The sequence below is a fragment of the Mobula birostris genome, chromosome 8, assembly GCF_030028105.1.
Source record: "Mobula birostris isolate sMobBir1 chromosome 8, sMobBir1.hap1, whole genome shotgun sequence".
NCBI classification, from domain to species: domain Eukaryota; kingdom Metazoa; phylum Chordata; class Chondrichthyes; order Myliobatiformes; family Myliobatidae; genus Mobula; species Mobula birostris.
The window spans coordinates 101649627-101664570 of record NC_092377.1 but is presented as its reverse complement, the minus strand read 5'-3'; the positions used below and the strand labels follow the sequence as shown (position 1 = coordinate 101664570).

The 14944-nt window shown below is 43.4% G+C and overlaps 1 protein-coding gene across 1 annotated transcript in view; it reads right to left on the bottom strand.

The window, feature by feature from the left end:
• The window catches only part of ints9 (integrator complex subunit 9), a 62197-nt gene extending 47376 nt beyond the window's left edge, over positions 1–14821 (bottom strand). The window contains exons 1-4 of the mRNA XM_072265823.1: positions 14736–14821; positions 7207–7334; positions 4801–4861; positions 406–468 (exon numbers count right to left, since the gene is read on the bottom strand). Of these exons, the coding sequence (XP_072121924.1) occupies positions 406–468; positions 4801–4861; positions 7207–7334; positions 14736–14744 (261 nt within the window). The 5' untranslated portion in view covers positions 14745–14821. The remainder of the gene's footprint in view (positions 1–405; positions 469–4800; positions 4862–7206; positions 7335–14735) is intronic.
• Between the last annotated feature and the right edge of the window lie 123 nt (positions 14822–14944).

Genomic DNA, 14944 nt, shown 5'->3' with positions numbered 1-14944 from the left:
ATTAAAATCTCTGGTGTTCTCCACTTGATACTTTCCTTAAAAATCATGTCCTCTGGTATTAGCTGTTGCTACTCTGGGAAGAGGCACTGGCTGCCCACTCTATCTATGCCTCTTATCATCTTGTACACCTCTATCAAGTCACATCTAATCTCCTGTGCTCCAAGCAGAAAAGCACGAACTCGCTCAGCCTTTTGATAATGCAGAAACCTAACAGCAAAGAAATCGTTACTGTAGGTTAACAGCTCTCGATATAATTCTGCTTTACTGCTGGATGTGTTACTGTAAACGTCTCGACAGCTTCACTACTGCAGCTCCCATTTACTGAATGGAAATTTAATGTATTACAACTGACATCAGCTGCTATTTTCGCTCTATGGTCAGGTTATCAATCAGACATCTCTTTACCTCAGGTAGGCAGAACTCTGGTACAGAATCAACAAACACCCGCCCAGCACAATCTTTCAGCTCCTGCAATACAAAGAGTAGATTAGTGGTACATAAATTTATATGCAAGATTTTGCAGGCAAATTCCAATTGAATGCGGTAAAACATGCTGTTTATATAACTGAAAATTTTAATACATAAAGAAACCAGTGTAGTGCATCTTAATTGTAACATATGATACAAGTTTGGATAGATAAATGAATGAGAGATATGGAAGGCTATGGTCCAGGTTCAGGTCGATGGGACCAGGCAGAAAACCAGTATGGTATTGTTAGAGTGTATTCTGGAGATAGGGTACATAGCAAATATTAATTTCAACAGCAGCCATTCTTCAGAATTGAATGTGGTTTGCAAATTGAATTTAAGACAGCTTCCTGGAGCTGCAGGATGGGGTCAATTGCAAACAAAGAAACACTCCACTTGGACCTCAGATGCCTGCATATACATGAATGTGGCCTAGAGTCAGTTGGGATTTCGGGTGCCTGGAGTGTGGGTGCGAGGAAGGAAGTGTTTGAAAACTATACATAATTCAAGGGAAGTATTGTAGATAGATTGTAACTATAGAATTGTCCTGCTGTAACTTTTGATCTTTAGCAGATAAAAAATGTTATGTAATACTGTGTCCAGAAGGTCTCTTCTTCCAAGAGTGTCTCACTTCTATATCCACTGGCTTCAGTGTCTCTCTGGGGCTTTGCTCACAGTCACGAGAGCACAGACTAAATGGGCCATAGAGCTTGTTTTCTGTGCTGTTGTGCTCTATGACTCTACTTGCTGTACACGAGAGCCAACAATCGTCAACGTGATTTGTGAAGAATTCCTTGTTTATTAATACTCTATCCCCACCTCACATGACTGTCTTAATGTGTGCCTGCAATCTCTGTTTGCTTTGTTAAATGTCACCACGCAAGGATCATCCCCATACTTATGCTGTCAATACTTTACAGTGCGGTCCATTGCCAGTTCCCTTTACACCCTGATAACTACACAGCATTAAATCAGAAACCAGCTCAAGTAATGGGCTCCTGATTGCCTGTGGCCATGGATTCACTTTCGTGAACTTCAGTTCTGAATGTTCATTTCTTATTTCTATTGTTTGCACACTTTGTTTTTTTTTCTCTCTGCACATTGGGTGTTTGGTGGTCTTCTTTTTTAATGGGTTCTGTTGGGTTTCTTTGTTTTGTGCTTACCCGTAAGGAGACAAATCACAAGGTTGTATATAGTATACATACTTCTAATAACAAATGTACTTTGAAACCATGTTTATCACCAAACAAGACAACATCCCTCTGGACCAAGGTGCACAACACAGTACATATAAATCACATAACACAAAATGTAATATTACCACAAATAAATGAACAAATAATAAGGTGCACATACAACTTAAAAAGTAAACAGTTTAACACTACTGGCACTTCATGTGTGATGAGAGGCGAGTGGTGGCAGGGAGTTGAGTCACCTCACAGCCTGGGGGAAGAAGCTGTTTCCCATCCTACCAGTTCTTGTCATACTGCTACGGTACCTCCTGCTTGATGGTAGGGGGTCAGAGATGGTTGGGTGGATGGGAGGGATCACTGACAATGCCACTGCCCCTGCCTGTGCAGCATTCCTGATAAATATCTCCAATGGGTGAAAGAGAGACGCCGATGATCCTCTCAGTAGTCCTCGAAATCCTTTGTCGAGACTTGCAGTCAGATGTCTTGTAAATCCCGTACCAGACGGTGATGTAGCTGGTCAGGACACTTGCGATGGTGCTCCTGTAAAAATTGGTTAAAATGGCGGGAGGGTTGAGCCTCACTCACCTCAATCTCCTCAGGAAGTGGAGACACAGCTGTGTTTTCTTGACCAAAGGAGTGGTGTTGAGGGACCAGGTGAGATTGTCCATTTTCTGCACTCCCAGAAACTCTCTCCATGGAGGAGTAATGTATCTGCGGAGAGGAGTGGTCAGCCTGCACCTTCCTAAAGCCTACAATCATTTCTTTGGTCTTGTTCACATTGAGACCCAAAGAGTTGTGTTTGCTCCATTCTACCAGCTGCTCCACCTCCTGTCTGTACGCTGTCTCGTCGTAGTTGCTGATGAGGCCCACCACTGTTGCATCATCAGTGAAACTGATGATTTGGTTTGAACTGGATCTAGTCGTACAGTCATGTGCCAGCAGCAAGTAGCCCTGAGAAGGGCACGAGCTCAGCGTGATGGAGCTGGAGATAAGCTACACACACAAAATGCTGGAGGAACTCAGCAAGTCCAGACCCTTAATCAGGACTGGAAAGGAAGGGCAAAGAAGCCAGAATAAGGAGATGGGGGGGTTGGGGAAGAGTACAAGCTGGCAGATGAGACCAGCTTGGGGGGGGGGGGGGGAGTGGGAGGGATGAAATAAATTGGGAAGTGGAAGAAGAAGGAATCTAAAAGGAGAGGACAGTGGAGCTTAGAAGAAAAGGAAAGAGGAGAGGCACCAGAAGGAGGTGATGGCCAGTTGAGCAGTACAAGAGTGAGAGGGAAACCATAAATGGGAATAGAAAACAAGCGAAGACTGAGGGTGGAAGTAATTTAGAAGTTAGAGAAATTGATGTTCATCCCATTGGGTGGGGAGCTATCAAGAAGGTATATGAGGTGTTGCTCCTCCAACCTGAGTTTGGTCTCATCACGGTAGTAGAGGCGGCCATGGACTGACGTATCGGAATGGGAAGCAAATGGAAATGAGTGGCTTCTCTCCAGGAGATCATGCCTTTTGCAGCGGACAGAGCAAAGGTGTTTGACGAAGCAGTGCCCCCTCCAATCTGCGTTGGAGTGGGAGTCAGTGATAATGGATACTGTTCCCTGTGGCAACATCCCACGTGAACGCACTCATTGATGGGAATTGCTTTGCGTGTGATGGACCTCGGTCATGCTATATTATAGACATTTAATAGTCAGTGAGAACCTGAGGAGCAGAAGTTGCACGTAGATGTGAGAATAGTAGGGTAGTACTAGTGGGAGATTTCAATTTTCCCGCTATTGATTCAGCTACCCAGAGTGTAAAGGGCCTGGATGGGGTGAAATTTGTACGATAGATAGTTTCCTCACATGATATATGGAAGAACCTATTGGTGACGGAGCACTATTAGACCTGATCAGGCAGACTAAATAACTGGAGTGACAGTCAGGAAGCAGTTTGTGCCAAGTATAGCAAGGTGCATTCAGAACAGGCTCAGTGACAGGAAGCAGAGGGTGATGGATGAAGGTTGATTCTCCAACTGGAGGCCTGTGACAAGTGAGGTGCCCCAGATTCTGGATTCAGAATCACGTTTACAACCACTGACATACATAGTGAAATTTGTTGTTTTGCGCCAGCAGTACACAGCAATACATAAAATCTACTATAAAACGCTATCAATCTGACTGAAACCTACAACATTTCAACTGGGTTAAAGTGCTACTATCTAAGCCAAAGCCTTCTCCATTTCTAACTTGAATAAGTTGTTTATATCTTTATTTCTCTGTCATGTCACCATTGAGAAACGCTGTTCTGCACACCACTGTTGTAATGGGAGGTTATTTGAGTTACTGTTGCCTTCCAATCAGCTTGAACCAATCTGGCCATTCTCCTCTGATCTCTGATGTGAATGTACGTGGCACGAATAGCAAGTTGATAAATTAGGGGATCTTGCTGATAGTGAATCAGGTCCCAATGAAATGCAGAGATCCTGATCAGTTAGGGAGATGGGCTGAGGAATAGCAAATGGATTTCAACCTAGAAAAGTGTGAAGTGATGCACTTTGGATGTTCAAACCAGGGTAAGATCCATACATAAAATGGCAAAGCACTGACAAGCTTGGTGGAACAGAGGTGTGCCATTTACCGAAAGTCACCGTGTAAACAGACAGGGTGGTGGTGAAGTTTAGCATGCAGGGTATCGAGTTCAGGAGTAGAGACATTATGTTACAGGTATATAATTCATTGGCGAAGCCGCACTTGGAGTGCTTTGTACAGTATTAGTCACCCTGTTATAGAAAAGGCATTGTCAAGCAGGAGACGGTGCAGAAGAGATTTATGAGGATGCTGCCTGGATGAGAAGGCCTGAGAGGCTGTCCATACTGGATCTTTATTCCCAGGAGAATGAGGGATGACCTCATGGAAGTTTATAAACTCATGATGGGTATGGATAAGGTCTTTTCCCCAGGGCTGGCTGCCATTCCTTTGGATTCATCAGCTGCATTGAGAAGGGGAGCCTGCTGCATAGGCAACAGCTTGCTGTCTTGACTTGAGTACTGGCTTGCATATACGTGGACAGCTAGGACACAACATCCATGGTTGACCCCAACCAACAGAGGCCTCAATAACTAACGTTGTTCAGAATGAACTTCCTTTCTCCATACCTTTTCTAAAATGGTGTTTCCATCTTTTGAAATCCATCCTGGTAGCTTAGATAGTCTGGGGCTGAGGAAGAAATACAAGTAGCATTTCAAAATAAATCCAAAAACCTGCAACCTGAGGACAAACAGAAAAATTCTGGAAACACTCAGCCATCTGTGGACAATGAAAAGGAGTTAATAGTTCAGGGTGATGACCCACCGAGCATTTCTGGTTTTGAAACATTGATTAGCCATCCCGGTTAACTGAAACAATTCGGCACGGGTTATAGAATCAGAGAAAAGTACAGCACAGAAGCAGGCCCTTTGGCCCATCTAGCCTGTGCTGATCCATTTAAACTATACCTGCACCTGGACCATAAACCACCCCACCCTCCACCCGCCACCGAAACCACTATCATCCATGTACTTATCCAAACTTCTCTTAAACATTGAAATTGAGCTTGCATGCACCACTAGTGCGGGCAGCTCATTCCACCCTCTCACGACGCTCAGAGTGAAGAGGCAGATCGTTGAAATAGATGACAAACAATAATGGACCCAGCACCAATCCCTGCAGCACTCCACTAATCATAGGCTTTCAGTCAGAGAGGCAGCTACTGAACCCTTTTGTGGGACCTTGTCAACTGCCTTGCTAAAGTCCACTGCCTCGCCTTCATCAACTTTCCTAGTAACTTCCTCTAAAAATTCTACAAAATTCGTTAGACACAACCTACCACGCATAACACCATGCTGAGTATCCCTAATCAGTCCCTGTCTTTTGAAATACTCATACATCCAGTCCCTTAGACTATCTTCCAATTACTTTCCCATTACTGATGTCAGGCTCACCAACCTATAATCTCCTGGTTTATTTTATGAGCTGGGGATTCAATCCAATTTTCTTCATATGTAGAAAAAAAAAGGATCTAGTGCTTTCCCGGTGTATATGGCACATTAACTCCTCTTGGGCTTCCAGTCAGGTTTAGGTATCGATTATAACTGGCGTTTCGATGACAAACTCTGTCACCTTCATCCGGGATGCCCCTGAGCATGTGTAGTCTGGTGATATATATACCCCCGTCGTCTGTCTCTCCTAATTGGTTTGTCCTCATCCAATCAGGCTTCTGCTGTCTCACCTTACTTACAATCGAATTCCAGTTCTTACACAGAACAAGACCTTCATCCTTGTTAAAATTATTTTCTCCAGTTTTATTGCAATGGCTTCCTTCCCAGGAGGTTCTAAAATCCATTGGCCAGGCACAGTAGTTTTGTGCCGTCATAGTCAATGCTATGGCCATCACAAATGCAATGTTCTGCTTCCACCGATTTCTCTGTAGTGTGGTCTCATGGACTCCAGGCACTCCAGCTGTTCCATGACCATCTGAACAGCATACATCCAACGTTCAATTTACGATGGATATGGAGAAGTATGGTTGCCTCCCGTTCCTGGACACTAATATGACAGAAACCAGTCGGTAGCCTCCGACATGGCGTCTATCACTCACATGGACTTGTACCTCAACAATAACAGCCACCATCATGCCTCCCAACGTAGAACAGTTCTTTCTACTTTGATTAAGCATGCAAAAACTATGTTGGACCCGGAGGGTTTCCATGGGGAATAAGACACAAGATGTTCCAACAGAATGGCTAAAAAGTGAACGAAATCAATCAGGCCCTTAAAAGGGACAATCGAGGAGGAAACCCTCGCTACCACCTGTCTCCCCTATATTTGCATGGTTTCTGGAAGGATTGCCAGGATCCTGAAGAAATACCAGATTAATACCATCCACAGACCCATTGCAACTTATACGGGTCAGAGGTGACCTACGACTCAGGTTGGTTGGCGTTTACAGGATTCCTCGTGAATGCGGAGCAGCGTATATCGGCCAGACAGGGCACACGGTGGAAACCCATATCAAGAAGCATAGGAGGTGCATCCGTTGGATTACCCGGAAAAAAAAAAATCGGTGGTAGCAGAACATTACATTTGCAATGGCCATAGGATTGACTTTGACGGCACAAAAAACAGCTTTTGGGACCAGCTGGTGAAGGAAGCCATTGAAATAAAGCTAGAGAAAAAGAATTTTAACAGAGAGGAAGGTCTCACTCTAAATAAGAACTGGAATTCGATTGTAATCAAGGTGGGACAGTGATTAGATGAGGGCTAACTGATCAGGAAGGACAGTCAACGGTATACAACATGGGCTAGACCTACCCAGGCATCATCCCTGATGAAGATAACAGAGTTTGTCATCGAAACATCAATTAAGGTCAATACCTGTACCCTTCTGGAAGCCCAAGAACAGTTTATTTGTTCTTAACATGAACATTGCAATTTTTCTCCATGGAGCCTCATAATATTCCAGTTCTAGTGTCACTTTGTAATTATTTGAAACATAGTCAAAAAAAATTCTTAGCACAATGTACCTGTGGACAAGGGGCAAAGGCAGGAAGTGGAGGGCTGATGTCATGTCCAACCCACAATCCAGCATGATGGTGGTAGACTTGAACTTCAGGACATTGCAGGGCAAAGTTGGGTGACCAGATAAGCAGTACTGATGGAGAAAGCAAAAGAATAGCTTTATCATTCCTTAAACAACAACATATAAATATAGAAAACATGTTGTAGTGATAAGAAAAACAAGTAACAATAGATGCAGAATCACCCCTTGTTAGGATTCCAGTGAGATTCATATAGCAGGAAAATGGAATGAATTTACTTGATTTCATACTAGAAAGGCATTATTTTTCCCATTATTCACATAAAAATCACAACAAAGTTTGTTCTTTTGTAGATAAACATGAGAATTATTCAATCATAAAAATACACACATTCACCAAGTCCAGAGACTAAGAGCTACAATCCGGGCACTGTCTACTTCCAATTTTTAAAAACTAAATTCTGAAGGAGATAGTGATTTCTTCTATCAGATATTCCACTGTAAAGTATAACAAGCAAACTGCAAGCCAAGTTAACATGATGAAGTCAGCAACATATCATAGCAACAGAATGTCTGCCAAGTCCGGGCGAGGTGGCCTGTCCTGGGATTGGAGACTTGTCTGTGTCTGTGAGTAGGCAGGAGGTAGGAAAAGGGCTTGTACTGGTGTTATGCTTGTGCTGATCTGTTGAACATCATGGTATTGTTGGAAACCAGTTTTTTTTAATGCTTTTTATAAAATAATAGATTACTTAATGTGAGACTAAAGTTGTAGTTTAATCATTTGTACTTTTTACCAAAGTCATGTATTTTTCATAGTATGTGGTGGTTCATCCCCACTCACTGGCAGAAAGTGGTACAGCAATTAAACTAATGGTTTATTACCTTTCTCATTTTTCCTTGGCTGAGTATTAGCACATTACCCACATGACGTAATTGTGCAACCAATGATAGGTTTATTTTTATCTAAGGAATTTCTCTTTTCTCAATTATAAAGGTGATGGATTTTTCAGAGACGTCATCTTTTTATCTTCGTCTCCTTTGCTTTTCATTCATCTCTGCTTTGTTTCTCAGCTCTTTACTTAGCTGATTTAGTGTTTGTATGCTTGTTTAAACTATAAAATATACGATTGTTAAGAATTAAGACTGCTCACCACTCTTGACCACCGCAAGAACCCCAAGGATCAGAAAAATAACAGAGATCCGACAGTATGTTACGTTGGCGCTGGAATATGCATGACATTTGCGGGCCGCCCCCATTACTATCAGACTGTGATGGTTGTTGATGCAAAACAACGCATTTTGCTGTATCTTTCGATGTTTCAATGCACACGTGACAAAAAAAACGCAAATCTTTAGCTGCACTGAAAGTGCATTGCAGGTGGACAAATAAACACAAGAGCCACAACAAGGAAGATCAGGAGAATACAAGTTTTCGGGAGCACTTTTCCAGAGTTTGATCAAAGCTGCCTTTCTTATTTGCTTTTAGGCTTTTGTATCTTCTGCCTGATAGGAGAGGGGAGAATAACAAATGACCAGGGTGCGAGGGGTCCCGGATAATGCTGGGTACTTTCCTGTGCAGTGGGAAGTGTATGGAGGGGAGGCTGGTTTACATGACTAACTGGGCTGTGTTTCAGTTGTATTGGTCGTCAATACCTATGACTTATTGCACTATTTGTTTCAATATACAAGTGACAAATAAATAAATAAATACGAATTGAAAATACTCTCTGGAAATAAAAGTAGGCTGTAATTGAAGAATGTTGTGAATCATGACAAACTATAGGATCATGGGCAGCTGAAATATGTACATTGGGTCAGATTGTATGAAAAAAAAGCATTTCCTTTTGATTTCACGTTGATTTCCTGATGGAGACTCAATTTAAACACCGGCATGGAGAACAGGCAATCAGGAAGTCAAGGTCACCCCTTCCAGTTGATCCTGTGCCAACATATTGATTCAAAGATGCCCAAAATTTCACTCCTTAAAAACTTTTATCTGAATGCCACCTCATGTGACATTATTTCTTTATGCATTCATTTATTTCTGGAGGGATCTAGGTTTTGCTGACCAGGCCAGCATTGATAGTACATCGCCAATTGAATCAGACAACTTGCCAGGCTATTTCAGAGGGAATTAAGATGTTAAAGAGTACTACAGCACAGAAGCATGACCTTCAGCCCATCTCGTCCATCCCAACTGCTGGTTTGCCTAGTCCCATCTATCCAAACCAGGGCCATGACCCAATCCAAACTTCTCTTAACATCACATTGATGGATCTGGTTGGACAGGCAAAATATGACAGATATACTCTCTGGAAAGGCAAACAGCTCTTCATGACAAGCCAATAGCTTTGTGGTTATCAGAAGTACCTCCAAGGGGACCACTGCCTTGTCGTGCTTTGGAGCTTGTGTGCCTCAATGACACAGAGAGCTATGTTGGCTGAAGCTTCACGCTTTGGTCTTGGTAGGGTCACCCATGCCAAACAGGTCAAAGGGTAGAGGCCAGACTAAGAGTGGCCCACTGATCTTCCAGGTTTGGGGGTTCAGCTCAGGGCTAACAACCCCAAAGGGTAAAACAAAATTGTTACAGGAACAGCAATGAAGAATCCTTCTACATCTGAGTGCGACAGTATTCCTGAGTCAACATCCAGGATTGCATGACTGACAGTAGCGAAAATCGAGAGGAAGCTCTGAACACCACCAGAGATGGACGATCTTCACTAAACACTAGTGGAGTAATGGACAGTAAGTAAGTTATCAGAAGTAATGGCTAGTATTTTGTTAAAAGATGCAGATTATGAACTGAATGCAATTCCATTACTGCCATGGTGGAATTTGAATCATTGTCACTGCAGTATTTATTCATCTTAACTGTGTTGCCTCTGCTCATTACATAATCATCTGGTCAAACATAGCTTTGCTTTGCCAATATTACCCTGGTTTCCACTGCTGTGGTTTTCTTTTCTCCCATACCAGACTAATAGTCAAAGTCAAAGTACATTTATTATCAAAGAATGCATACTTTATACAACTTTGAGATTTGTCTTCTTACAAACAGCTACAAAACAAAGAAACCAAACAGAACCCATTAAAAGACTACCGTCAAACACCCAACATGCAGAGAAAAAGAGCAAGGAAAAAAAAAATGCCAACAATAAAGGTAAGCAAATAGCATTTAGAACTGAACTGAACTTCACAAAGGTGAGTTCACACTGTGATGGTTGCAGGCCACAGCCATAGTTCGGTGTGGAGATGAGTAAACCTCACGGAGCAGCGATTTGAACTGGTCCAAGCCTCGCCTCGCCTCCCACCCCGGCACCTTGTCCTTTCAATCTGGCCCGGCGCTTAATTTGTCCAGACCTCGCTCTTAGACCTGGACCCTGCCGCTTCGATACACTCTCAGGCCGGTGCCCCACCTCAATTTGGCCTATAGCCAACATTTCCAATTCGGTTTGTTGCCTAAATCAATCAAACCTCAGCTCCTTCCTCGCTCTCAGGCCAGGGTCCAGGTCCTGAAGCCTCAACTCTGCATCACCTCCACTTGCCTTGCCTCAGTTCTGCCGAATCAAATTGCCTCCAAATTGGCCCAACATCAGCTCCTTCCACTCTCTCTGACCCGGACCTCACCACCTTGATGCAGCCCGTACGCATCACGCCGCAGCTGTCCTGCACCCTCGAGACTTCAGTCCTCACTGCAAAAATGCCAGGTTGTACAGGCAGTTCAAAAGCTCAACTCTGATGGGGAAGTTACCGTTGATCATTTGTAGTGATCGTTTAGTAGAAAAAGTGTGATTAGTAAAGTAGCTGTTTTCTTTGTTTTATTTACCACCAGCAAGTAGTTCCTGAGCTTCACCAGCTCCATCTGAAACCGGAAGTTCTTTCAATTCAAAATCATCTCATATATCCCCAGCTAATGGTTCCATCGGTTATCTCCCAGAGGTGTAAACTGGCCTCCCAACTCCAACCAATAAAACTATCAACCTATTGATACACATAGAAGGAGAAGTAGCTTATTTAGACTATTGTCCCTCCTCAGTGAATGGTTTCTGCTTTACGTTAATGCCCCTTCCTTCACTAACTCCACAACACATTTATATCCAAAATTCTATACATCTCCATGAGATCATAGGAGCAGAATTGGACAACTCAGTCCTTTGAGGCTGCCCCACCATTTGATCTGGCTGACTCATTTTCCCTCTCAACCCCGTAACCTTTGATGCCCTGACTAATCAAGAACATATCGACCTCTGCTTTAAATACACCCAATGAATTGGCCCCCACAGCCATCTGTAGCAATAAATTCCAGAGATTCACCGCCCTCTGCCTAAAGAAATTCCTCCTCATTTGAACTGCCTAACCGGGGAAATGCGGGAGGAACTCAGCAGATCAGGCGGCTTCTATGGAAAAGAATAAACAATCAACGTTTCATCTTTCTAGATGGGATGTAAGCAAATGTGTTTCACTATGACAATACATGGGGCATTAGTAAACAATCACCACTACCTCATAAAGCTCCGACAAAGTCTGGGGATCTCACAAGCAGCAACACGACAATGACTATTTTAGATGATGTTGCTGAGGGACAAAACGAAGAACCTAGAACACTACAGCACAGAACAGGCACTTTGGCCCATGTTATACAATGGTTCCAAATTGAAAGACTCCTTATTGTGGCAGAGACAATCCAAAGGGAAACCAGAAAAGATCCCACACTGTCTCAGGTCTACATGGCAACCCAAAATAGCTGTGATGTGCAGCAGTAATTCCAGTTCTCCCATTTTTACCAGCGCCAGGATGAACTTGGCCTTGACAGAAGTTGCCTTATGCAGAGGTTGAGAGTTGTTGTATCATCCGAGCCAAGAGTGGAAGCGTTGGAGGAGCCACATGCCGGTAACTTAGACGTGATCAAAATGTTGGCTCAAAGCTTTGTCTGGTGGCTGGGATAGATCAGCAGGTCGAGCAGCTTACCATGTACAGTCTGTGATGCCAACACATCCAGAAGAAAGGTGTCCAGAGCTGTCAGAACCACTTCCGGCAGTCCCAGAGTCAATTACACAGAGCAGGCCCCAGAACCTGGGATTGTTCACAGTCACAAGTCTCACCTGGCACGGATGCACTACCCCCACCTCGACAGGAGAGACATTATCTCACCAGGGCTGGAAATCCTCCACAGTGATTAAATGCTTAGGTCTGAATGGGCCAATTTCAAATCTATGATAATGTGGATGTCTATACAGTAGTTGTATTATACAGTATACCATACGCATTTACATATACAAGTTGAGATGCATTTTATATTGAGTTGGAGTTTATAGCTAAGAAGGGAGAAGTGTTGTGTATTTAATATTTCAGTAGTATTTGAGTAATAACGTAAATAAATGTTCGATTAGGCATTCTTTGTTTAAATAATTCATTACAGATTACATGTAAAAGTAAGTGAATGGCATACATCAGAACACCACCACATCATAAGTGCATGCCTCACTATAAGTAAAAACTAAGTAGACACGTTTATTCCTGGCTCCTTGCTTTCTTTTCAATTAGTTTTTGGAGTTACAAAACATAACACTTTCTATAATGGGGGGACCAGAAGTGCACATGGATGAACTAGAATTTTATAAAGCTTCAACATAACTTCCTGACTTTTGAACTCAATGCCTTGACTATTAAAGGCAAGCATGCCATATACTTTATTAACCACTCTATCAACCTATGTAGTCACTGTCAGGTCTTGGCCTCAACAGTGTACTGCCTCTATATATTTGACCTTCCAAGGTGCAACACTCCAAATTTGGCCAGGTTAAACTCCACCTGTCATTTCTCTACCCATTTCTGTCTGAAGATATACTCTACTTGTAGTAACAAAATGGCATTTTTGTCTGTAACAAAAAGGAACCCGTATTGTACTTTACTAACAGTGTTTGTGCAAAACATCCTTGCCATAGAGGGAGTACAAAGAAGGTTCACCAGATTGATTCCTGGGATGGCAGGACTTTCATATGAAGAAAGACTGGATGAACTGGGCTTGTACTCGTTGGAATTTAGAAGATTGAGGGGGGAATCTGATTGAAACGTATAAGATCCTAAAGGGATTGGACAGGCTAGATGCAGGAAGATTGTTCCCGATGTTGGGGAAGTCCAGAACGAGGGGTCACAGTTTGAGGATAGAGGGGAAGCCTTTTAGGACCGAGGTTAGGAAAAACTTCTTCACACAGAGTGGTGAATCTGTGGAATTCTCTGCCACAGGAAACAGTTGAGGCCAGTTCATTGGCTATATTTAAGAGGGAGTTAGATTTGGCCCTTGTGGCTACGGGGGTCAGGGGGTATGGAGGGAAGGCTGGGGTGGGGTTCTGAGTTGGATGATCAGCCATGATCATAATAAATGGCGGTGCAGGCTCAAAGGGCCGAATGGCCTGCTCCTGCACCTATTTTCTATGTTTAGGTAGATAACAGTTGTGTAAAAAGGAGTGACTTAGCTGTCTGTTTTGCGAAGCTATGACCAGCTCTTGTACGGTAATAGTCTTCCCTTGCAGCAAGTAAAATAAGTGCACTTATGATTGATCCACTCTCAGTTGTTTGTTATAAGACGTAGTGAAAAGGTGCTCAGCATCTACCACTGGTCCATATCCCACTGTATTTTGTTTTTGCCAATCATCTACACTATCCACAATCTTTGATTCACCCATCTACATTTTCACCCAGGTCATTTATATACATCACAAACAGCAGAGGTCCAAGTACAGATCCCTGCAGCACACCACAAACGTCGAGCTAGAATGAGTGCCACTACCCACTGCCTTCTATGGGCAAGCCAGTTCTGAATCCAAAAAGCCAATTCACTATGGAGCCCATGCATTTAATTCACATCAGCCTTGCTCACCATGACCCATGCACCTCATGGTCTGCCTGCCCTCGTTCCTTCTGTAGCTGTAGTATTAACTCCTACACTGTGATATTGCTTTTTCCCTTTGCACTCCCTCGGTGTACTGAATGGCATGCAAAACCAAACCTCACACTGATCCTCAATTCATGCGACCAATTTGCTCCCACGCCCTAAACAGAGTCACAGAGCACTGAAAAGGGCCCTTCTGTCCAACTGGTCCACGCTAACTAAGTTTCTCATCTAAAATAACCCCATTTGCCCAATCTCTCTAAACCTTCCACAGCCTTCTAAGTAATGTTAACATACCTGCCTCACTCACTTCTTCTGGCAGTTCATTCCATCTACGCACCATTCTCTGGATGATAAAATTACCCCGCAGGTTCCTATTAAATCTCTCTCCCCTCTCACCTTAAACCTACGCCCTCCAGTTATTGATTCTCAAAAGCTGGAGCGGGAAGAAATGAGTGCTCCGTAGACAGAAACCACTGCAGACACTGGAATCTGAAGCAGCAAATTAGATTACAGCAATGGGCTACAGGGCCAATATGTGGCCCTAAAGGTTTTATATATCTCTTTTAGCACTCTACAGCCACTTTGAACAGCTATAAACAGAAACAGTTACGATTCCTCACCAGTTTCATCCTGCTCTCCCACACCAAGTTTCCATCAGAAGCGCCAGCGAGCTAAAGTTCAAAAGGAAGTGAACTGCCATCGGCCGAGTTACGCAGGCGCCAGCCGGCGCAAGGTACGGCGGGTGTTGTAGTTCTAATCTGACCAAACTTGCGCGAGTCACCCCACAGGGCGCCTGGGGTCAGCAACTACATGTCCCAGCGGCCCTCGC